Source organism: Diaphorina citri, unplaced genomic scaffold (genome assembly GCF_000475195.1).
Source record: "Diaphorina citri unplaced genomic scaffold, Diaci psyllid genome assembly version 1.1 scaffold1388, whole genome shotgun sequence".
Taxonomy (NCBI): Eukaryota; Metazoa; Arthropoda; class Insecta; order Hemiptera; family Psyllidae; genus Diaphorina; species Diaphorina citri.
The window spans coordinates 27770-54893 of record NW_007378814.1 but is presented as its reverse complement, the minus strand read 5'-3'; the positions used below and the strand labels follow the sequence as shown (position 1 = coordinate 54893).

Below are 27124 nucleotides of genomic sequence, written 5' to 3'. Positions count from 1 at the left end.
TTTTTAGATATCAAAAGTTCGCCTCGTGTTTTTTGTTTTTGTCCGTGACAAAAAAAAAAAAAAAAAAAAAAAATCTAAAATTCCAGTATTCAATATCCCGAGCGTTCTTTGATTCTTACAACCTCAATATGTCCTGCTCGCAACCAAAGTTCACCCTCAGGAAGAGCTGTAAGAAAGAACGGAAAATCGGACAGACAAGAAAATAAATGGAGAAAAAGAGAAGACAACTGGTGAAAAAGAGAAAGGAGAAAGAGAGAGAAAGATTTATTTCACGAAACTCGGGAAAAAAAATATAAATAAAAAAGCGGAAAAAAACAATAAATTGACTTAAAAGAAAAGGAGAGCGAGGCAAGACGGATGTTATTGTATTAATATAAAGCTCCTCAGCTTCTCATTCTGGAGCTATCCTTCGTCATCTGGAGAATAGCACAATGCTCCTTTACTGGAAAAATTCTCGTTACAATCCAAGGATCGCTCCTTAAAGGAGAGCGAGGCAAGACGGATGTTATTGTATTAATATAAAGCTCCTCAGCTTCTCATTCTGGAGCTATCCTTCGTCATCTGGAGAGTAGCACAATGCTCCTTTACTGGAAAAATTCTCGTTACAATCCAAGGATCGCTCCTGGTTTACAAATTCCCTAAATCTCTCCGTATTCAAGTATCAAACTAAGGAGGGGCGAGGGGGTTACCTTCAGGGAGTGTGTCTGTAAAAGAGGGGTGTTGCATTAAGACATTTTGGACTTTTGCCGGTTTTGAACCAATGAAGAACATTCTAAAATATTTTTATTTTTTGATTGTCGAGTCGAGTCGCCATTGTAGGCAAACAAAGTTACCTAGTAAAAAATTTCAGAGTTCTGTATGTCTTGATCAATAGAGAATTTGCTAGTGGGGTCGCAAAATTTTTCGAGAAAAATGCTACCAAGACTATAAAGCTATGAACCCACTTTAACATTAGAAAGTTACCTACCTCATTTTTGCATTTATGATAAAGGAATACTACCTACACTGAAATTTCTCTCATAACTTGATTTGCAAACTAGAAGTTATTTGCAATGCATGTTTATCGTATGTGCTTAACTTGATAAAAAAAGGTTCCAGTATTTAAGATATACACTGAAATTTCTCTCATAACTTGATTTGCAAACTAGAAGTTATTTGCAATGCATGTTTATCGTATGTGCTTAACTTGATAAAAAAAAAGGTTCCAGTATTTAAGATAAGTTTGCATTCTCATCAACTGTTGTAACAACGGAATGTCATTTACCAATGAATAAAGTCAGGTATTTATATAACAATTTTTTTACTACTTTTGTATATTAATTAACTTGCTCAGGTTGGTTTACCTTGAGGTTTTTCTTCGCATTTTGATTGGTCGAGATCGCTTCTACACAAGTAGAATCTATTAATTAACGCCTAGCAATTCCAACACTTGGCGGTTCGACTTTAACCAACTGGATATTTGATTCTGATTGGCTGATGGATTTATATTACTTTGCTGACAACTTTGTAGGCGTGTACTGCACTCATAATGGGTTAGGAAATCAGCATAAGGGGAAAATTGTAAAATATTTCGTACTTGGAAAATCGACATGGTGGGAAAATCATAAAATATTTCGTACTCGTGTATAAATTAGGCAGTAAAAACTGTGTGCATATTTTGTCTGCAAAGTAGGGAACGTTAAACATGTAATTTCGCATATTAAATGGGTTTAATGATTACTCGGTTAATTCATTACAATGAACTTTCTATAAGAAAAACTTTGCTACATAAACAATAGCTATTAAAAGCATGAAAAGAATGTTTACGATATTTTTTGTTGGTAAACTAAAGTAAAGTGATACCTACCTGTATCTAACTAAAACTATAAAAGACGCATGTGTACATAAAAGAGCTCTTTAAAGGATACAGTTCTTTTACATAAACAATAGCTATTAAAAGCATGAAAAGAATGTTTACGATATTTTTTGTTGGTAAACTAAAGTAAAGTGATACCTACCTGTATGTAACTAAAACTATAAAAGACGCATGTGTACATAAAAGAGCTCTTTAAAGGATACAGTTCTTAGGACCAACGACCAACACCAAATATCTCCATTTGAATGACCAAATTTTAAGACCAATCTTAACACCGCAAACCATATAGCCATTTGATACAATGCTGCCGAAATTCGCTCTTCTTAAGAGAAAGCAAAGAATTAGACAGAGAAACTGATATGTCAGTGGAAGGAGAAAGAGAAAGAGACAATGCTGCCGAAATTCGCTCTTCTTAAGAGAAAGCAAAGAATTAGACAGAGAAACTGATATGTCAGTGGAAGGAGAAAGAGAAAGACAGAGAGTGAGAGCCAGATAAGAGAAAGAAAGAGGGTACACACAAGTTAAGGACCCAATACTGCAGGTCGTTAAGTACCCAAATTAAAGCTCGTGAAGTATCCAAGATTCGTAGAAGCTTAACCCATCCTTTAGGGCTGTTTGACCCTATACCTAAGCCTCGGAGTGGGCTTTTCGTGTACGTTACGTACTCAAACTAAATCTTGTCTCTGTGGCCAAATGGTCAAGAGCACGTACTCTTGATTCGAGGAGGTCATGTCTTTCGCCAATCCTGTCGAAAAAAGAAAGAAGAAAAAAAAAACAGATGGATGAAGAAATTGGAGGTACAGGAGGGGGGAATAAGGAAGAGGAGGGAGAAGGGAGGAGAAAGAGGGGAAGACAACTATGCGAAGAATGTGCAATTAGTGCAGAGAAAAGGGGAGTCAATGAGAAAACTCATCTTCCCTTTTCCCTCTCCTTTTATCTCCCTTTCTCCACCTTTTATCATCCGTCCTTCAGAGTCTCTGTATTCCTCCTTCTCTCTCTCCTCCCTCTTCCATCTCAGTTTCCTCCCTTAATGTCCCTCCTCCTGGGAGGAGAAAGAGGGGAAGACAACTATGCGAAGAATGTGCAATTAGTGCAGAGAAAAGGGGAGTCAATGAGAAAACTCATCTTCCCTCTCCTTCTATCTCCCTTTCTCCACCTTTTATCATCCGTCCTTCAGAGTCTCTGTATTCCTCCTTCCCTCTCTCCTCCCTCTTCCATCTCATTTTCCTCCCTTAATGTCCCTCCTCCTCTCTTTCCAGTTTCATTCTAAACTTTCGCTGTCGCATTTCTGGATTAACTTTCTGATATGAATTCTATACAAGTTCTCTTCTCTCTATCTCTATCCTGTTCTCCTTCGTAGTCTCTCGAAATAATAAATCGGTCTCAGGATTCAAACTATACTCCCCAGGAACTAAGATTCAAAGGTGCTTTCTCCCTTTCCTCGCTTCTCCTTTTAGGACCCGCAAAAAATGCTGAAATTTCTTCTTCATTGGTTGCCCATAGTAACATAACTTCATCACCCAAATGAAAATGTGCTGTTTTCAAAATGTGTGATATCAAATCCTCACTCAAGTATACACTTGACCACACTTCTATACGAGTTATTTTATAACACATTAAATTTATTATCAGGAGACATACGTACATATATGTATAATGCTATATACGTCAATATATGTATAATGCCATATCATTAGATCCTAGCGCGACTACCCTGTATAAACTTGGCCAAATAAGCGACAAGCATAAACCAAGGTATGAAACAAAACATAAATAATAATAATAATGAGTTTTATAATACATCAAGTTTTAATCCGTTCGATCCTCAGAGATGATTTTTCAACAAACTCTTTGACATACATCTTGCAGGACTTGAGAAAGAAGGGATTCTCCGAATAAAATCAAAAGAGAATAGTTTTATAATTTTTAATCATTCACATCACCTCTAAACAAACAATGTCAAAATTATTTTGGGAGCAACAATCAGAATTTGGTAGACACTAGACGTGCGAATCCTTATACCCTTGAGTCATTAAGGACCAAAACGGGTTAACTTTGAACTTTGCCATTGTTCCATGCGGTTTCGCCAGGTTTGAGCAAACAATAACAATCTTTTCTTTTCTACCCTCAGCTTGTAGTCTGTTTTAATTTCCCCATTCTTGCGTCAGTTTTTGGGGCTAACAACTTTTCTTTTTGTCCGTCAAACATAAAGGACGGTAGAAACGAGGAACGGTTGTGGAAAGAGTTTTGTTTGGTTTAAAATTTTAATAAAAAATAATGAAAATTCGCGCCACAATAATGCCCTTGCCCATCTTTTCTTTCATGCAGGTTACCGCTACGGGTTTCTTTGTGCCCCAACAACAGAGCTTTTCGGGAAAACTTAAAGAGGGGAAGACAACTATGCGAAGAATGTGCAATTAGTGCAGAGAAAAGGGGAGTCAATGAGAAAACTCATCTTCCCTTTTCCGAGGGGAAGACAACTATGCGAAGAATGTGCAATTAGTGCAGAGAAAAGGGGAGTCAATGAGAAAACTCATCTTCCCTTTTCCCTCTCCCTTTATCTCCCTTTCTCCACCTTTTATCATCCGTCCTTCAGAGTCTCTGTATTCCTCCTTCTCTCTCCTCCCTCTGCCATCTCATTTTCCTCCCTTAATGTCCCTCCTCCTCCTCTCTTTCCAGTTTCATTCTAAACTTTCGCTGTCGCATTTCTGGATTAACTTTCTGATATAAATTCTATACAAGTTCTCTTCTCTCTATCTATATCCTGTTCTCCTTCGTAGTCTCTCGAAAAAATAAATCGGTCTCAGGATTCAAACTATACTCCCCAGGAACTAGGATTCAAAGGTGCTTATACCCTTTGCTTGCCTCTTCTTTTGGACCGCACAAAGCTACCGATATTTCTTCTTTATTGGTTGTCCATGCAATTTCATCACCCAAATGAAAATGTGCTGTTTTCAAAATTTGTGATATTAAATAGAGAAAGAGAGAGAGTGAGAGCCAGATAAGAGAAAGAAAGAGGGAGAGAGAGAGAGAAGAAGGAAAACTGTGAAAGAAGTCCTACCAGATAACACATGTCATAACAATCACCTAAAGGAAATCAGGGAGCTGTAGTTCAAACTGTAGGTATGCGCACGAGAACTTTAACTTCAGAATTTCAAAGTTCTTCATGTTATTCTCCTGGTGTCCAGGTTTCAAGGTAAGTTAGTCGTGTTGGAAAAATTGGCACCTTTGAATAAGTAATTCCCTGGAGGCCCGCACCAATAGCGGACCTCCATGTCCACGAGTTTTAATGTTCACCTTTCTTTGTGAGAGTACTTTAAATTTAGCAGCAACGAGTACAAAAAATACGCCCATTTCTTCATCCTTCATTTTAGACTTTTAGAGATATCCCCATTTCTTGATCCAGTTTCCTAAAAATTTCCCTCCAAACATTTCTAGTGGAAAAAAATTGGGCTGTTCTTGGTTATACTCGCACAACTCGAAGAAGTTATTTCTCAAGCGCATACCCGGTATTACAAGTGCCCTAGAGCCTAAAGGCCATTTCTTCATCCTTCATTTTAGACTTTTAGAGATATCCCCATTTCTTGGTCCGGTTTCCTAAAAATTTCCCTCCAAACATTTCTGGTGGAAAAAATTGGTCTGTTCTTGGTTATACTCGCAAAACTCGAAGAAGTTATTTCTCAAGCGCATACCCGGTATTACAAGTGCCCTAGAGCCTAAAGGAAATGTAAATTCCCTAAATCTCTCCGTATTCAAGTATCAAACTAAGGAGGGGCGAGGGGGTTACCTTCAGGGAGTGTGTCTGTAAAAGAGGGGTTGCATTAAGACATTTTGGACTTTTGCCGGTTTTAAACCAATGAAGAACATTCTAAAATATTTTTATTTTTTGATTGTCGAGTCGCCATTGTAGGCAAACAAAGTTACCTAGTAAACAACTTCAGAGTTCTGTACAAAGGAAATGAACACTCAAGCACTCCACCTTAGCAATCAAATATTTGGTATGACTGTCACCTCAACACTTTCAGATCACTGTCATGGCTTCCAGAGGTAGCGGTCATCGGTCGTTATCTTGGGAACATCCGTATTCCTGGCCGGCCCCTGACTGGAATACTAATCAGGAGGACATGGGTTCGATGAAATACCTCGGTGTTGTATAGTCATGGGAGCCCGGACATTGTATCGGGCTGATACAGAACACCCATCGAGAAAACTGGGTTGGACTACAAATTGATCAAAAATTGATTTGCTCCAAACATTACGTACACAAGTATTTATTTAAACTTGGAACTTGGGGTATTAAAGTTATGTATGTTAAAGAGATATGTGCGTTTGTCTTAGTTATGTAATAATGCCGGTGCTCACCATGAATATGTATACGAATAAACCAATCATCTAATTTTATGATGTACATACATGAACAATAAACACAATAAACGGTAAAGTTAATCTCGATCCACAATCACCATTACGTGACATTGTGATGGGCAATCCTTTTATACCACCGTCAACAGCATTAGCAATACAAATTGTAGCTTGTAATTTATTTTCACAAGATATAATATGCAGATTGCAGATATGAATCTCTGACTTTGTCACTTTGTGATCATTGTAATGAAGTGCCTTCACTTACCTGGCTGAATTGGTAGGAATATAGCGTCGGGCGCACATGATTCCTAGCACACAGGTATCAGTATTCTAACCTTCCGCAGTTGCTATGCTCAATGGATTGAGATGTTAATTTACTATGAATTTTAGGTCCCTTTAAGCTTAGCTTGAGGATAATCAAAATATTTGAATGGTGGTAAAGAGACTGTTGATTTAAGGCCAGGATGACGGAAACGTGGCTAACTCTAGTCTCAGCTCCCTTTATTGCAGAAAAGCGAACCTATAACTTCAGTATAATAATCCTCAATGGATTCCTTAGCTTCCCGTTCATAAAAAGTTTCATTATAAAATTTGGATTCGTAGAAAATAATTTCATTATCAAGATATCAAGTACTTACCTATTTAGTAAAATCACAAGGGCAATAGAGGAGGAAAATTTGCAAGCATTTTCACAAGATATAATATGCAGATTGCAGATATGAATCTCTGACTTTGTCACTTTGTGATCATTGTGATGAAGTGCCTTCATTTACCTGGGGTATTACCTGGCTGGATTGGCAGGAATATAGCGTCTGGCGCACATGATTCCTAGCACACAGGTATCAGTATTCTAACCTTCCGCAGTTGCTATGCTCAATGCATTGAGATGTTAATTTACTATGAATTTTCACAAGATATAATATGCAGATTGCAGATATGAATCTCTGACTTTGTCACTTTGTGATCATTGTGATGAAGTGCCTTCATTTACTTGGGGTATTACCTGGCTGGATTGGCAGGAATATATAGCGTCTGGCGCACATGATTCCTAGCACACAGGTATCAGTATTCAAACCTTCCGCAGTTGCTATGCTCAATGCATTGAGATGTTAATTTACTATGAATTTTAGGTCCCTTTAATCTTAGCTTGAGAAAAATCAAAATATTTGAATGGTGGTAAAGAGACTGTTGATTTAAAGCCCAGGATGACGGAAACGTGGCTAACTCTAGTCTCAGCTCCCTTTATTGCAGAAAAGCGAACCTATAACTACAGTATAATAATCCTCAATGGATTCCTTAGCTTCTTCCCGTTCATAAAAAGTTTCATTATAAAATTTGGATTCGTAGAAAATAATTTCATTATCAAGATATCAAGTACCTACCTATTTAGTAAAATCATAAGGGCAATAGAGGAGGGAAATTTGCAAGCTTTTTTTTTGTGAATTCAAACAATAGATTCTTTTTTCTTGGGAAAACAGTAAAAAAGCGGACAAGTTGGAAACTTGGAAATTTATGAGCTTTCTTGGAAAATCTGAGCTTTTATTTCATTTTCCTTTGACAATAATATCTCCAAGTTTTGTTCTTTATTGCTATTTTAATTGTTTACAAGTAATTATAAAGAGTTCCCCCCAGCGCAGTGTTGTAGAAGAGTTGCATTATGCTTCGTGCTTAAACAAAATTACAGGGTGGTAAGGTAAAAACTACAAACGAAATGTAAAAACGTTCCCTGTTATTTTGGCATAGACGTTTCTATGCGCGACTACCCTGTATAAACTTGGCCAAATAAGCGACAAGCATAAACCAAGGTATGAAACAAAACATAAATAATAATAATGAGTACTTTTTATAATACATCAAGTTTTAATCCGTTCGATCCTCAGAGATGATTTTTCAACAAACTCTTGACATACATCTTGCAGGACTTGAGAAAGAAGGGATTCTCCGAATAAAATCAAAAGAGAATACTTTTATAATTTTTAATCATTCACATCACCTCGAAACAATCAATGTCAAAATTATTTTGGGAGCAACAATCATAATTTGGTAGACACTAGACGTGCGAATCCTTATACCCTTGAGTCTTTAAGGACCAAAACGGGTTAACTTTGAACTTTGCCATTGTTCCATGCGGTTTCGCCGTGAGAGCTGACTTGTTTTCTCGTCCTGGTTTTGCCTGTGCGGAGTTTGATATACCTGGCGATCAGCTCGTTGCGTCCTGGAACACGAGAGGTCGAGGGTTCGATATTAGGAGGGAACACGGAAAACGGTCTGGATATTGAGAAATATTATGAGGGATAAGATCAGTCAATGATCCCTCTAACTTAAAGTAACTATTTTTTTTTCTACGGACTAAGAAACTAACCTCATCAAAAAACAACAAGCGACACAAACATGTAGGTACATACGCGGGCAAAATTTACACATCCAGCGATCCAGCCCACACTACAAATACAAACATATATTATCCCAAAATATAAAAATCTACGCGCTAAGTCATGTGCAATTCCCCATGTGTTTCTGGACAAATCACTCACCTATTCGCGAAATTTGCAATCGTATATGTTTACATGTCTATTTCCATCTACATTACATGTCAATCCGTACATATGTGTACATACAAATACATAGCTCCAACTCCAATATATCAGTACCTACATACGTATACCTTCAATATATCAGTACTTACATATGTAAACCTCCATTATATCTATATCTACTATATACATCAGTCCGTATACACCTTCATGTTTCCATGCATGCTTTATGTGCCGTGTTGCTTTCTTACGGTAATAAACCATCTCTCCCGCGAGTGCTGCTGATAATTCCCTATGATTCACGAACGTAGCGGGCAGCGTGCCAACCCCGCTTGAAAACACGAAGCACATGACCTTATAGTGTACGTTTTAACAGTGTGAATAGAGTGAGATGCGAGTAAATGAAGGAACAAATTGACTGCACACCGTACACCGGGCGAAGCGACGCCGAAAAAGGGACGGTGGTCTGTGTCGTAGCATACCCATCCCGTAGTGTGTCTGTCATCAAATGGACGAGAAGAGACTCAAATGTAAGTCCTTTTTGTAGACATGTACATTTGTAAAATGCTTCATTGAAACTGTGCGATTTATCTGCTCTCCTTCGACTCTTTGCCCTTTTTCTCCTTCATACAAAAAGAGCCCACTCTGAGGCTTAGCTGTAGGGCCCCAAAAGATGGGTTAAATAAGCCTATTCGAATCTAAGCTTCTCGTCTTCATCTGGTGTTCCTGATTATGCAGAAACTCAAACTGCCACTAAAATACAGGACATGGAAATTGAACCTAAGGCTTACAGATATCGTAAGAAAGGAATTTCTAGTGTCCTCTTACATACCTATAGTTCTGCCAAGAGACATCGAAAACATTTGGTCATTCGGATGTGAATATTCTAATCAATGTGATTTTTCACGCCGAATCGAATGTTGCTACTTTTAGCACTGTCAGACTTACGGTTGAGAAGTTGCGGGTTCGATACTTCCCTGTGTCAACAAATTTCCCTTTTATTCGTGAACCGTTACAAAATAAGCAAGTGAATAGTTGATCCCATGTGATTTTTCACGCGGAATCGAATGGTGCTACTTTTAGGACTCTCTGACGTACAGTTGAGAAGTTGCGGGTTCGATACTCCCCTGTGTCTACAAATTTCCCTTTTATTTGTGAACCGTTACCAAATAAGCAAGTGAATAGTTGATCCCATGTGATTTTTCACGCGGAATCGAATGGTGAAACTTTTAGAACTGTCCGACTTAATGTAATAGAAAGTCGTGTGATGTTCACACCAGATTTTATTTTTCTTTCATTGCAATTTTTCAATTTTTGAGAAGTTGCGGGTTCGATACTCCCCTGTGTTAACAAATTTCCCTTTTATTACATTTTTTTTTTTCTTTTCAAACAGCTACGTATTCTGCAAATGTAATAGAAAGTCGTGTGATGTTCACACCAGATTTTTTAATTATAAAATCATTTATTATTTTCCCTTGCCCATCTTTTCTTTCATGCAGGTTACCGCTACGGGTTTCTTTGTGCCCCAACAACAGAGCTTTTCGGGAAAACTTTAATTTTTTAATTATAAAATTATTTATTATTTTCAAGAGAAGATGAATCTTCTCCTTATTTTTACACCCTCTTTTGTTATTTTCCCACATTAATGTCTACAATTTTATTGTTTGCAATTTTCGGCCTTTCAAAACTAGCGCAATTTAAACGAATGTTTCTGTGTCTACCTTTTGATACCCTGGGGAGCAGTATTATTCCCTGCAGGCAAAATTCAAATTCAAAACTCTGATGATAAGTGTTCAGCCTTAACTGGGATGTTGTGGGACATGAATCTTCTCCTTATTTTTACACCCTCTTTTGTTATTTTCCCACATTAATGTCTACAATTTTATTGTTTGCAATTTTCGGCCTTTCGCGCAATTTAAACGAATGATTCTGTGTCTACCTTTTGATACCCTGGGGAGCAGTATTATTCCCTGCAAGCAAAATTCAAAACTCCAATTCAAATTCAAAACTCTGATGATAAGTGTTCAGCCTTAACTGGGATGTTGTGGGACAAATCTTAAATTTGTTGTGAAAGGTTAGAAGGGAAACTTCAAAAACGTTTAGGTACATGTTTTACAAACAATAATGCGTTTTAGGTGGAATTCCGAAGACAATTGACGAACTGGAAAGGCATAAAGGCCTGATAGGACCTCAGAGCCCTATTGTGAAAGGTTAGAAGGGAAACTTCAAAAACGTTTAGGTACATGTTTTACAAACAATAATGCGTTTTAGGTGGAATTCCGAGGACAACTGACGAACTGGAAAAGCATAAAGGCCTGATAGGACCTCAGTAACAGTAACTCAAATTGAAAGACTTGTAATTAACATTGAAGAAAAATTGATTTGCTCCAAACATTACGTACACAAGTATTTATTTAAACTTGGAACTTGGGGTATTAAAGTTATGTATGTTAAAGAGATAATGTGCGTTTGTCTTAGTTATGTAATAATGCCGGTGCTCACCATGAATGTGTATACGAATAAACCAATCATCTATATTTATGATGTACATACATGAACAATAAACACAATAAACGGTAAAGTTAATCTCGATCCACAATCACCATTACGTGACATTGTGATGGGCAATCCTTTTATACCACCGTTGTCTGTAGCAACAGCATTAGCAATGCCGTAGCAAAACACACTGTTGAGGTGGATTGGCAATTTGTTTGGTACTTTGGTCATCAATGAGAGGTTTTAATTTATGTATCGCTACTTTTTATGACAATAAGAGTCATTAATTTATGTATCGTTGTATCGCTAATCGGCAGTATACAATGTATAGTATACATGTGTATTCCAGATGTAAATGAGATTCCAGATAGTTACCAATAGCCAATGACGCAATGGTCAAGCAGTCGTAGGCTATGAATTATATCTCCTGATGACGTTATGCCAGAAACGTATGCACAACAAAAGATAACTGAGCCAGATAACAAGGAGGCAAATTTACGACTCCGTGTGTGTGTTTATTACTTTCTATTACCAAAGTATTAGGTATCATAGCGAAGCGAAGCTAATGAGAAAGTATTCAGTCGGTCCAAATTGTCAAAATCAGAAAATAGGTGGAAATATCCGTTTTATGGTCACCTGATTCGAAAAAAGTTATTATTATTATTATTATTTTTTTTTTGATAATGCTGAGGCGATGCACCTTGTCTTGTTGTGTTAAGAAGACGATATGAAGTCTTGTTTATGCTGTCAGGGTAACAAGTAATTATAAAGAGTTCCCCCCAGCGCAGTGTTGTAGAAGAGTTGCATTATGCTTCGTGCTTAAACAAAATTACAGGGTGGTAATGGTAAGGTAAAAACTACAAACGAAATGTAAAAACGTTCCCTGTTATTTTGGCATAGACGTTTCTATGCGCGACTAGGCAATTTGTTTGGTCATCAATAAGAGTTTTTAATTTATGTATCGCTACTTTTTATGACAATAAGAGAATAAGAGTCATTAATTTATGTATCGTTGTATCGCTGATCGGCAGTAAGTATACAATGTATAGTATACATGTGTATTCCAGATGTAAATGAGATGTAGTTACCAATAGCCAATGACGCAATGGTCAAGCAGTCGTAGGCTATGAATTATATCTCCTGATGACGTTATGCCAGAAAAGTATGCACAACAAAAGATAACTGAGCCAGATAACAAGGAGGCAAATTTACGACTCCGTGTGTGTGTTTATTACTTTCTATTACCAAAGTAGGTATAATAGCGAAGCAAAGCTAATGAGAAAGTATTCAGTCGGTCCAAATTGTCAAAATCAGGAAATAGGTGGAAATATCCGTTTTATGGTCACCTGATTCGAAAAAGTGATTTTTTTTAAAAATGCTGAGGCGGTGCACCTTGTCTTGTTGTGTTAGGAAGACGATATGAAGTCTTGTTTATGCTGTCAGGGTAGTGCCTTAATCGGAGCAGTTTTTGATAATCGCAGAACTGTAATAAGGATAATCGCAAAACTATAAATAATTTATAAACGTTAAACGAAAGAAAAATCGTCAAACGAAAGCTACATATACATATTATATCTATTCGCTATTCCTCTTCGTCGTACCTACCATAAATACCCCGAGATCCTAAATAAATACAGCCCCTTGTGTAACTGAAACTGACTGACTGAATCCCTCACTCACACGAATTCTAACCAACTTCTAGATGGTTTAGGAGTTATGATAAATACCCCGAGACCCAACAATTGACCCGGTGTTTGTTTTATTTTTAACCCATGGAAGGCTTGATGCACTCAACGATGTTAAGAAGATGGCTATAAAGAAGACACTGTAATCTCCTCAGGTCGGCTTTCGTCAACGACTTAACCCATTACAGGGTATGCAGAAGATAAAAGTGAATGACTAAAACAAGTTGTCTACTAAATACCGCGAACAAACCGCGGATACCGTGACCAAACCGCGGATACCGCGAACAAATCGCGGACACCGCGAACAAACTGCGGATACCGCGAACAAATCGCGGATACCGCGAACAAACCGCGGATACCGCGAAACAACCGCGGATGCCGCGAAACAACCGCGGATACCGCGAAACAACCGCGGATATCGCTAACAAGACGCGGATGCCGCGAATAAACCGCGAACATACCGCGAACAAACCGCGGATACCGTGACCAAACCGCGGATACCGCGAACAAATCGCGGACAAAGCTACATATATCTATTCGCTATTCGTCTTCGTCGTATTATGATAAATACCCCGAGATCCTAAATAAATACAGCCCCTTGTGTAACCGACTGACTGAATCCCTCACTCACACGAATTCTAACCCACTTCTAGAATCTAGATGGTTTAGGAGTTATGATAAATACCCCGAGACCCAACAAGATGTTTTGTAAAGTGGAAATGGAAAACCAACATCTGATTCTCGGTACGCCAAAGCATGTTTTGTAAACTAATGGTTGAGCAAAACCAGTACATCTCAGTACCGTGGTACATCCCATTGTAAATTGTTACACCTAACTGAGTCTGCTTCCTTTACACGTTGAGAATTTACAACTGTTTACAATGCATCGAGCAGACAGAAACATACATCTCCATTTGAAAAACATTACGTAAAATAAATATAGTGCAAATGGAAGTTCAGTCCATTTAACTATTCGGAAGATAACAGTTATGATTTTAACACTTTTATCACATATGAGAGGACAGAGGAAATGTTTTTACTTTTTTTTTTGAGAAAAGTGAAATTCGAGTTATGTTGCAAATTTTACATATTTTATATCCTAACTTGTAGCTACTAGCTTTATTATACGAGTATTCGTACATAATTGTAAAATGTAAACCCAACTCTGGTGAGGATTTTACAAAAGTAGCTACTGTAATGTACTCAAAGTTGACAAAACAGAGTAAAACCTCAACGGTACCGTGGTACATCCCATTGTAAATTGTTACACCTAACTGAGTCTGCTTCCTTTACACGTTGAGAATTTACAACTGTTTACAATGCAACGAGCAGACAGAAACATACATCTCCATTTGAAAAACATTATGTAAAATAAATATAGTGCAAATGGAAGTTCAGTCCATTTAACTATTCGGAAGATCGGAAGAGAACAGTTATGATTTTAACACTTTTATAACATATGAGAGGACAGAGGAAATGTTTTTACTTTTTTTTGGAGAAAAATGAAATTCGAGTTATGTTGCAAATTTCACATATTTTATCTCCTAACTTGTAGCTACTAGCTTTATTGTACGAGTATTCGTAGATACTTGTAAAATGTAAACCCACCTCTGGTGAGGATTTTACAAAAGTAGCTACTGTAATGTACTCAAAGTTGACGACCAACAAAAGAAAAAGATCAATCCCTCGCCTCCGCCAGAACTCGAACCCGAGACTTCCCACTACGAGAGCCTAGGCGCCAACAATACGGATGGAGTCAGAGAGACCAGAGTGTATTAAGAGAGTAGGCAGTTGACACTCAGTACAGGAGGATCTTAATTGATTAATTAATACTGTGCAATGTGCCAATATATTGTGGCTATGGAGACAACTGTCACATAATTACTTTCTGCACGGGGACCAAATGACTCTGGGGCATACACGGAGCAGCTAGTGTTAAACTGGTGTCAAAGAGTAAGCCTAGTGCCGGAGGAATAACTTGGAATATATATCGCCCCGGGCGGAAATCGAATCCGCGACTTAGAGCTTACAAGATCTTAATTGATTAATTAATACTGTGCAATGTGCCAATATATTGTGGCTATGGAGACAACTGTCACATAATTACTTTCTGCACGGGGAACAAATGACTCTGGGGCATACACGGAGCAGCTAATGTTAAACTGGTGTCAAAGAGTAAGCCTAGTGCCGGAGGAATAACTTGGAATATATTGCCCCGGGCGGAAATCGAATCCGCGACTTAGAGCTTACAAGGCAGGCGTGCTACACTCCAACCTAACTAGGCTGGCTAGGTATCATTGTAATATTCTACATTACATTGAAATGGAGGTCTTTTCTGACGAAATTTGTAATAGGCTACAAAAGGTGTATTTTCTGTTCTGACCCTTATTTTCCTTCCTGAAAAATTGACCGCAGTGGTCAATTTTTCAATAGAAACTGAATGCTGCTTCAATAGAAACTGAATGCTGCATCAATAGAAACTGAATGCTGCTTCAATAGAAACTGAATGCTGCTTCAACCCTCCCTCTTCCTCCACCACTCCGATATTAACAAAAATCTTCAGGGCCCTTTTCTCTCCCCCTTCCTCCCTTAAAAAGCTCCTATCACGATGAAACTTTACTACCCTTCTCAAGTTTTTATCTGACGGCAAATATAACCCCGCTTATTCAAACCCTCCCTCTTCCTCCACCACTCCGATATTAACAAAAATCTTCAGGGCCCTTTTCTCTCCCCCTTCCTCCCTTAAAAAGCTCCTATCATGATGAAACTTTTCTACCCTTCTCAAGTTTTTATCTGACGGCAAATATAACCCCGCTTATTCAATTTTTCCAGCGCAAAATATTCAATGAACACTCTTGTTGAAAAATTTATTCTTTTTTCCAGATACACTTGGAAATTGAGGGAGAACATCCCTCTGGTCTCCTCTTCCTCTGCAAAAAAGATCGCTTGTTTTTATTGCCAGCTAAAGAGATTTGTTTTATTTTTAACCCATGGAAGGCTTGATGCACTCAACGATGTTAAGAAGATGGCTATAAAGAAGACACTGTAATCTCCTCAGGCTTTCGTCAACGACTTAACCCATTAAAGGGTATGCAGAAGATAAAAGTGAATGACTAAAACAAGTTGTCTACTAAATACCGCGAATAAACCGCGAACATACTGCGGATACCGCGAACAAACCGCGGATACCGTGAACAAACCGCGGACACCGCGAACAAACTGATGGCTATAAAGAAGACACTGTAATCTCCTCAGGTCGGCTTTCGTCAACGACTTAACCCATTACAGGGTATGCAGAAGATAAAAGTGGATGACTAAAACAAGTTGTCTACTAAATACCGCGAATAAACCGCGAACATTGACGTATCTGTGTTTGTTCCATCAAAAGTTGAGTCCAATTTTGTTGCAATTCGAAATTAATTCATAAATGATTACCCTATATGCCTCATTAGGCCTTTGTGGGGTCCAAAAAGACCTTTTTTTCTGATATCTAAAATTCAATAAACTACTTATTAGTTCACGTATTGGTAAAGAATGGCTTTGTCAGTAACCTTGCTCTCTACTTGAACTTTTGACTCCTCTTTCCTCGAGCCGCCCTTAGTATTGAAATCCATAAACAGTAGAAGAGTAAAAGAAATACAACTAATACAAATACAGCATTATAATAAATTTCAACGCAACAAAAGCACAGTTAATCATAATGTGTTTACTGTGTAATTACTCAAGTGTGATGTATCTCTGGAGTTATCCATTCCTAAACTCCATTCGTTCAGCGTAATAGATATCTATTTAAATAGTCAACAATTGAAGATAGGTATGCCAATATAATATGCCATATACGCAATGTTTATGTTACCGGCATTCTATATAATCCGGCAGTTCATAAAATCTACATAATATATTCAAGTTTACGTCTTATAAATACAATATGTAATGTGCCCGATATGTATTATCAGTTATCCGTATTTCTAAGAATTTACCTACGTGAGCTCTGAGGTAGATCTAATTTTTTTCTTAACAGACATGACACCTGTCCTTCCAATTACTTTCTGTCACAACACGGTCATGAAGCATAAGAGTGACACACGGATGTGCCGTGGACATGCTACGAGATAACGACATGCTATGAGATTTGAACGAGGAAAAGTAAACATTTGAACACTCGAGAAAAGTAAATGGAGAAAAGGAAAGCTCATTCGTCCCGACGTGACGCCGCTAACAAATTTCAGAAAATTGAATCCAAACTACGAGAAAAGACTTTGGAGCTTTGTGACGTATCTGTGTTTGTTCCATCAAAAGTTGAGTCCAATTTTGATGCAATTCGAAATTAATTCATAAATGATTAGCCTATATGCCTCATTAGGCCTTTGTGGGGTCCAAAAAGACCTTTTTTTCTAAAATTCAACAAACTACTTATTAGTTCACGTATTGGTAAAGAATGGCTTTGTCAGTAACCTTGCTCTCTACTTGAACTTTTGACTCCTCTTTCCTCGAGCCGCCCTTAGTATTGAAATCCATAAACAGCAGAAGAGTAAAAGAAATACAACTAATACAAATGCAGCATTATAATAAATTTCAACGCAACAAAAGCACAGTTAATCATAATGTGTTTACTGTGTAATTACTCAAGTGTGATGTATCTCTGGAGTTATCCATTCCTAAACTCCATTCGTTCAGCGTAATAGATATCTATTTAAATAGTCAACAATTGAAGATAGGTATGCCAATATAATATGCCATATACGCAATGTTTGTGTAATTACTCAAGTGTGATGTATCTCTGGAGTTATCCATTCCTAAACTCCATTCGTTCAGCGTAATAGATATCTATTTAAATAGTTAACAATTGAAGATAGGTATGCCAATATATGCCATATACGCAATGTCTATGTTACCGACCAATCAAATGCCTTGAGACTATGCTTAGCACGAACTTAAGAGCCAGCATTTTGTTCATAAATATGGGTGTTAAATTTAAAGGGACTAGGAACCTACGACGACAAATTTTCAGTCTCAAAGGGAAGAGGCAAAATTCAAAACTCTGATGATAAGTGTTCAGCCTTAACTGGGATGTTGTGGGACAAATCTTAAATTTGAAGGAACTAGGAACCTGACGACAAATTTTCAGTCTCAACGGGAAGGGAGACAAGGGGTTTGTGGATATTTTAAACCTCAAGGATGTGTCACCAGGGGACATTTTAAACAATACATCACCTGAACCTTGTGTTGTTAAATTATTTCCCTCCAACTTCCTCTTTTCTTCCTCCCTCTTAATCTCCCTCCCTTTTCTCTCCCTCCTCTGACTTCCTCTTTCTCTCCTTCCTCCCTCCCTCTTAATATCCCTCTCTTTTCTCTCCCTCCCCATCTCTTATTCTCGTCCATCATTTGAAAACCACACTGGTCACAGCTCAGTGCTGACATATTCCTACCCACACATATGTATACTCATAAGGTACAGGAAGAGGGAAATAGAGGACTATTAGTAAGAAAACTCAAGTACACCACAAGTCGATCACTTTTGGGGATTGTCAAATCTACGAGAGAAATGTCCCCTTATCAAGTCGGTTCGGTTCTAAATGTCTTAGAAGTTCTAATTATAAATTATGTATTATGTTTTCATGATCCAGCAATTGTTGAATATGTGGTCAATTTTCCAGCCTCGCTCGACATCACTTAACTTTCCCGATGAAAAATATAAGAATCTCGAACGATCTTTTCCTTATTGCTCCAACAAGCGATTTATTTCGTGACAATGAATGCCTTGTTCTCTTGTTTACATCCATGATTCATAATGAACTGATGTGATGAACTCTGCAAATATTACGTATCATTATTATGCATAAACAGTATGGTTCCGCCTATACATATGAGTTTATGAGTACTATAAAGTAAATAGAGAAGCATATCAGTGTACATTTATATATATGTATGCAAATATCTACTCAATATTCAACATAGAAATCAAGATCTCTATGCAGTCCTAATAAGTTACCATAGTCTGCTAATTTAGTTTTAGACCTGTTACTTGACAATAAAACTTCTTGAGGAGCCAAGGCAGGCGTTTTGGTCTAGTCCTCATCAGCGAGCCTGTAAATACCGTTTTTTTTAGTATTTTTTTTTTTTTTTTTTTTTTTTCACGTTTCGTGTTGCTAAAGCTCTCCAAATATCATAACAACCAACCAAAAATTTCTATGCACACCACCACACTTCTGCGGAAGACTCACACCCAAGCATATGATGATGTTGCTGATAAAGCTGGTGATGATGATGGCAAATGACGCTAACGACACGCCATGCGGTGTATAGACTCCAAAACCACAACCATGCTGGACTCCGAATACCTCCAAAAATATTTGCATGCAAACCTCTCCTCCATCTGCATCCAAAAAATCCACAAACTTCCACTCTCCGAAAGACATCACCACCTCTTCTTCCCATAACACATCACCACCTCCTCTTCCCTAAACACATCACCACCACCCCTTCCCTAAACACATCCGCCTGTCAGGTCTACCTGAAAGTGTGTGTGCTCATTAGGCGGACCTGACAGGCGGACCTTTTGAGCCGTACCTGTCAGGTCTACCTGATAGTGAGTGGCTGGCCTAAGCTTCTTCCTTTCTCTCAACCCTCTAAGGCCAGCCACTCACTATCAAGCCGGACAAGCCGGTACACCTGATCAGGTCCGCCTGTCAGGTCTACTTGAAAGTGTGTGTGCTCATCAGGCGGACCTTTTGAGCCGTACCTGTCAGGTCTACCTGTTAGTGAGTGGCTGGCCTGAGCTTCTTCCTCGACTCCTCCCTTCCCTTCTTATACCTCCCATCCTCCTATCCTCTCACCGAAATTTCAGGGTATTTTCTTCCTCTACCTTCCGAAGTTCAGTTCTCTAACCTTTTTCCATGTATTCTTCCCTCCCATCCTACCATTTCTTCCTGTTGAGGTTTTGTTTGTGCATATCCTTCCCCTTCTTACTTCCTCAATGGTTATCGGTTTTTCTGGCATTTGCCATTTCGACTATTTCATTTCCCAATTAGTTACATGGCTTTGGTTTTTAGAACGATATTTGCGTTCGGCAAACACAACCTGCTGACGAAATCACCACAAATATGAGAGAATAGTTTACTAATTAACATTATATTTTACATCATTATTTGCATCAGGAATGTTTAAAAAGGTAATGATCTGAATATAAAATTAGTACATAATCTGAATTTTCGAGATCTAACTTTTAGCCCAGGTCTAACCACTTTGCAAATTCCTCCCAGAAGGTTTTGTAGTCTTAGGGAGGACCTATAAAATTATTGTATACTAACTTACATAGTTGTTAAAAAAAGTAAACTATTTCAATTTTTCAGTTTTAATTACATGACTTTCCCAGAGAAGAGAAAAAGTTCTAAATACGTCAACTTTTGCAGCTTTGTGACGTATCTGTGTTTGTTCCATCAAAAGTTGAGTCCAATTTTGTTGCAATTCGAAATTAATTCATAAATGATTACCCTATATGCCTCATTAGGCCTTTGTGGGGTCCAAAAAGACCTTTTTTTCTGATATCTAAAATTCAATTTTTGCAGCTTTGTGACGTATCTGTGTTTGTTCCATCAAAAGTTGAGTCCAATTTTGATGCAATTCGAAATTAATTCATAAATGATTACCCTATATGCCTCATTAGGCCTTTGTGGGGTCCAAAAGGAACTTTTTTTCTGATATCTAAAATTCAATAAACTACTTATTAGTTCACGTATCCCGGACACGGAAAGTAAGTAAGTAAGTAAGTTCACGTATTGGTAAAGAATGGCTTTGTCAGTAACCTTGCTCTCTACTTGAACTTTTGACTCCTCTTTCCTCGAGCCGCCCTTAGTATTGAAATCCATAAACAGTAGAAGAGTAAAAGAAATACAACTAATACAAATACTTAACTGGGATGTTATGGGACAAATCTTAAATTTAAAGGAACTAGGAACCTACGACGACAAATTTTCAGTCTCAAAGGGAAGGGGTTTGTGGGTATTTTAAACCTCAAGGATGTGTCACCAGGGGACATTTTAAACAATACATCACCTGAACCTTGTGCTGTTAAATTATTTCCCTCCAACTTCCTCTTATCTTCCTCCCTCTTAATCTCCCTCCCTTTTCTCTCCCTCCTCGTAACTTCCTCTTTCTCTCCTTCCTCCCTCTTAATATCCCTCTCTTTTCTCTCCCTCCCCATCTCTTATTCTCATCCATCATTTGAAAACCACACTGGTCACAGCTTAGTGCTGACATATTCCTACCCATATCCACACATATGTATACTCATAAGGTACAGGAAGAGGGAAATAGAGGACTTTTAGTAAGAAAACTCAAGTACACAAGTCGATCACTTTTGGGAATTGTCAAATCTACGAGAGAAATGTCCCCTTATCAAGTCGGTTCGGTTAATCGGTTCTAAATGTCTTAGAAGCTTTAATTATTATAAATTATAATGATTTCATGATCCAGCAATTGTTGAATAAGGTACAGGGAGAGGGAAATAGAGGACTTTTAGTAAGAAAACTCAAGTACACCACAAGTCGATCACTTTTGGGAATTGTCAAATCTACGGGAGAAATGTCCCCTTATCAAGTCGGTTCGGTTCTAGATGTAATTATAAATTATAATGATTTCATGATCCACCAAATGTTGAATAATAATGTCGTGAAATTTCAGTAGTACAATGCAAAAGGGCGTTCTTATATTGAACATCACATAAGCACCACTTAATCCCATAAGAATGGGGCAGTTTATTGCTTGATGTTTTTTTTCCCTTCAATACAATGCAAAAGGGCGTTCTTATATTGAACATCACATAAGCACCACTTAATCCCATAAGAATGGGGCAGTTTATTGCTTGATATTTTTTTCCATGTATTTGACGTTTCGTGTTGCTAAAGCTCTCCAAATATCACAACAACCAACCAAAAATTTCTATGCACACCACCACACTTCTGCGGAAGACACACACCCAAACATATGTATAGAGGCAGAAATGATGATGATGATGATGATGATGATGATGATGATGTTGCTGATAAAGCTGGTGGTGGTGATGATGATGATGGCAAATGACGCTAACGACACGCCATGCGGTGTATAGACTCCAAAACCACAAACATGCTTGACTCCGAATACCTCCGAAAATATTTGCATGCAAATCTCTCCTCCATCTGCATCCAAAAAATCCACAAACTTCCACTCTCCAAAAGACATCACCACCTCCTCTTCCCATAACACACCACCACCTCCTCTTCCCTAAACACAACCAACCAAAAATTTCTATGCACACCACCACACTTCTGCGGAAGACACACACCCAAACATATGTATAGAGGCAGAAATGATGATGATGTTGCTGATAAAGTTGGTGGTAATGATGATGGCAAATGACGCTAACGACACGCCATGCGGTGTATAGACTCCAAAACCACAAACATGCTGGACTCCACTCCGAATACCTCCGAAAATATTTGCATGCAAACCTCTCCTCCATCTGCATCCAAAAAATCCAAAATACATCACCACCTCCCTCTTCCCATAACACATCACCACCTCCTCTTCCCTAAACACATCACCACCTCCTCTTCCCTAAACACATCACCAACACCTCTTCCCTAAACACATCACCACCTCCCCTTCCCTAAACACAATCACCTCCTCTTCCCTAAACACATCACCACCTCCCCTTCCCTAAACACATCACCACCTCCCCTTCCCTAAACACAATCACCTCCTCTTCCCTAAACACATCACCACCTCCCCTTCCCTAAACACATCACCACCTCCCCTTCCCTAAACACAATCACCTCCTCTTCCCTAAACACATCACCACCTCCCCTTCCCTAAACACATCATCACCACCTCCCCTTCCCTAAACACATCACTACCTCCCCTTCCCTAAACACATCACCACCTCCCCTTGCCTAAACACATCACCACCTCCCCTTCCCTAAACACATCACTACCTCCCCTTCCCTAAACACATCACCACCTCCCCTTGCCTAAATACATCACCACCTCACCTTCCCATAACACATCACCACCTCGTAACTCAGCCCTTCCCACTGGCAATTCTTCCCAAAGCTCCCTCCCTTCGTATCTCTGTGCCTTCAAAAATCCCATCAAATCTATACCTCCAACAGCACCCTTCCCCCCCTTTGTCGGATTCTTCTTCCTTCCGAAAGTTCCCACCGTCTCTATTCGCGAAATTTGCAATCGTATATGTTTACATGTCTATTTCCATCTACATTACATGTCAATCCGTACATGCTACATGTGTGTACATACAAATACATAGCTCCAATATATCAGTACCTACAATACCTACATACGTATATCTTCAATATATCAGTACTTAATACACATGTACACTATTGTACACCTCCATTATATCTGTATCTACTATATACATCAGTCCATATACACCTTCATGTTTCCATGCATGCTTTATGTGCCGTGTTGCTTTCTTACGGTAATAAACCATCTCTCCCGCGAGTGCTGCTGATAATTCCCTATGATTCACGAACGTAGCGGGCAGCGTGCCAGCCCCGCTTGAAAACACGGAGCACATGACCTTACAGTGTACGTTTTAACAGTGTGAATAGAGTGAGATGCGAGATGCGAGTAAATGAAGGAACAAATTGACTGCACACCGTACACCGGGCGAAGCGACGGCGAAAAAGGGACGGTGGTCTGTGTCGTAGCATACCCATCCCGTAGTATGCCTCTCATCAGATGGACGAGAAAAGACTCAAATTTAAGTCCTTTTTGTAGACATTTGTACAATGCTTCATAGAAACTGTACGATATTTCTGCTCTCCTTCGACTCTTTGTCCTTTTATCTCCTTCGTACAAAAAGAGCCCACTCTGAGGCTTAGCTGTAGGGCCCCAAAAGATGGGTTAAATAAGCCTATTGGAATCTAAGCTTCTCGTCTTCATCTGTGTTCCTGATTATGCAGAAACTCAAACTGCCACTAAAATACAGGACATGGAAATTGAACCTAAGGCTTACACATATCACTCCTTTCTCTCAATCGTCTAAGGCCAGCCACTCACTATCAAGCCGGACAAGCCGGTACACCTGATCAGGTCCGCCTGTCAGGTCTACCTGAGTGTGTGTGCTCATCAGGCGGACCTTTTGAGCCGTACCTGTCAGGTCTACCTGATAGTGAGTGGCTGGCCTAAGTTTCTTCTATTCCGAACACTACATAAACACTTATGTAACAAGGCTCATACATTAACATAAATACGAATAACACATCAGATGTTCCGATGTACATGTTTGTTTTAATTCCCAGTGATTAGGTATGTAGAACGATTCGGTGGGGCTCTCGTGAAAAGGAATCGCTTCTTCGGAATTCAAGGGGCCCTGAAACGGGCCATTTCCACTTATTTTCCTAATTTAGAGAAGAGACTTCCCTTCTTATATCTCCCATCCTCCTATCCTCTCACCGAAATTTCAGGGCATTTTCTTCCTCTACCTTCCGAAGTTCAGTTCTCTAGCCTTTTTCCATGTATTCTTCCCTCCCATCCTACCATTTCTTCCTGTTGAGGTTTTGTTTGTGCATATCCATCCCCTTTTTACTTCCTCAATGGTTATCGGTTTTTCTGGCATTTGCCATTTCGACTATTTCATTTCCCAATCAGTTACATGGCTTTGGTTTTTAGAACGATATTTGCGTTCGGCAAACACAACCTGCTAACGAAATTACCACAATTATAGAATAGTTTACCAATTAACATTATATTTTACATCATTATTTGCATCAGGAATGTTTAAAAAGGTAATAATCTGAATAGAAAATTAGTACATAGGTAATACGAATTTTCGAGATCTAACTTTTAGCCCAGGTCTAACCACTTTGTAAAAATTCCTCCCAGAAGGTTTTGTAGTCTTAGGGAGGACCTATAAAATTATTATATACTAACTTACATAGTTGTTAAAAAAAGTAAACTATTTCAATTTTTCAGTTTTAATTACATGACTTTCCTCATTATACGATAAGGAAAGTAAAAAGTCGGGTAACAGCACTCGAAGGTCGGACACTCACCATACATCTTTCCTTCGTCCGAGAGGATGATTTTCCGCCGGCCGCACGGCGGGTAAATGGCCAGCGCCTCCTGGAAGCTCTGCTCGATGTCGGGACTCCACACGCCCTCGGCATCGGCCGCCGCGAGGTCCTTGTCGTCATCTAGATCTCCCACATCAAGCGCGTGCTTCGAGTCCCCCCCGGAGCCGTTGGTGTCGGCACCAGGGGGCACTGCAGCGCTGCCCGGGGTCCACGGCGACGAAATGGTGCCGGTGACCAAGCCAAATCCTGCGGACAGAGAGAAGAGCTCCGTTAGGAGAATCCTGCCACTATAAATAAAGCGTAAAAAAAAAGAGTGTGGGGTTAGAATCTTCTTCTTACTAGCCTTTTCTTCCTTAAATAGGGTCAGCGTTTCTTGTCATTGTCAGTCCCTTCTAGGTAGCCCTATTGTCACCAGGATCAAAGGTACCTGGGAAATAATTCATCGAGCTAAGAATTGAAGTGAACAACAATCCTTATCAATAACATGAATTAAAATGAAGAATGAAGAGGCGATAGACTGACAAGGAAGGATTTCCTACTCTCAACAATAGGGCCCTGAATATTGGCAATTTTTCGAGCACTCGAGATAATCGTAATCTTCACAATTTAATAGAGCGAGCACAAAAATACATCAACAATAAAAACAAAATTAAAGTAATATTAAAAAACGGCAGAAAGAAGAAGGCAATAAATAAAATAACAAAACTTCAACCAAAGTGAAGAAATAAAATAAGATTAATATAAAATCCCATCCCCCCCTCTCCAGATTTGCACGTGTTTCTATTAAAAATCAGTAAAGCTGAAACAAATAAGTGGGACATCTGTTTCCCTCCCTCTCAGAAAGAAGAAGGCAATAAATAAAATAACAAAACTTCAACCAAAGTGAAGAAATAAAATAAGATTAATATAAAATCCCATCGTTTGATGGAACAAAATGGGTACTAAATGATGGGCTTTGGTACAAATTCGCAGCAAAAGTTGTGGTGCTAACTTCACGCACCGAAAAGTAAACATTTGAACACTCGAGAAAAGTAAATGGAGAAAAGGAAAGCTCATTCGTCCCGACGTGACGCCGCTAACAAATTTCAGTAAATTGAATCCAAACTACGAGAAAAGATGGTTTGTGCTACTACCCATAGGTAACAAGACTGTAGTGTAGAGTGGTAGAGTCTATAGTGTATACAGTGTACACTGTACACCCAGGAGTTAGTCATTTATAGACATTGATTGTAACGCTAGACAGCTTGGTCAAATTACAACGATAGTCAAGATTGAGTCAGAGTCAAATGTCAACAAATTAGATAATTATACAAACATATAAAGACCACAGTTAGAAACATATTAATACATACAAACATATTATTAACTACGTACATAATTGCTTCTTAGGTGTATTTCCATATTTCCAATCGTATCCAAACAATACTCGTGATCTTGTTTAGTTTGAAATGTGCGAAAATAGCCATTGAAATTGGCAATGTGATCTATTGTTGGTATTATACAGTTGCAGCCAAAATAGTTCACAAGGTTATTTTCACACCAGGATTTTTCGACTTTCGAGTTTCAAATCGGAGCAGAAGTGCTAGGTTAAAACTCTTAAAAGTCTCCAGGGAAGGATGTGAACGTAATTTTTTTTGAAACTTTTGTCTTAAAGTTTCTCTTTTCTTCTTCTTTTTTGTAGTAGTAGTAGTAGTCCTTCATATGCGGAATTCTGCGGAAATTACGGTTAAATAAACACGATATGTAAGTTCGAAGCACAACTACATAGCGTCCACAAACAAACAATACATAATTTATTACGTTTTTTCTTAACTTCTTTTTAATTGAAAGAAAATTCCGCAATACTTTTTCTCCAGCAGAGCATGATGAAGAAAAAAATTGTTAATTCGATTTCCAAGAACTTGGTGCACGGTGCATACAGTTTTATCTCTATTGTGTTTAATATGCTTGATAACTTGATATGAATTTCCCCTCAAGAGTGTTTCTCCTGTCTTGTTCAACTTTGGAACAAACTGCATTGGTCGATTTCCAAGAACTTGGTGCACGGTGCATACAGTTTTCTCTCTATTGTGTTTAATATGCTTGATAACTTGATATGAATTTCCCCTC

At 38.5% G+C, this 27124-nt stretch overlaps 1 protein-coding gene across 1 annotated transcript in view; it reads right to left on the bottom strand.

Annotated features, from left to right (window-relative positions):
* Positions 1-25458, bottom strand: part of LOC103515650 (protein scalloped-like) — a 36977-nt gene extending 11519 nt beyond the window's left edge. The window contains exons 1-3 of the mRNA XM_026828270.1: positions 25443-25458; positions 24995-25261; positions 8369-8435 (exon numbers count right to left, since the gene is read on the bottom strand). Coding sequence (XP_026684071.1) covers positions 8369-8435; positions 24995-25261; positions 25443-25458 — 350 coding nt within the window. The remainder of the gene's footprint in view (positions 1-8368; positions 8436-24994; positions 25262-25442) is intronic.
* Positions 25459-27124: the final 1666 nt, after the last annotated feature.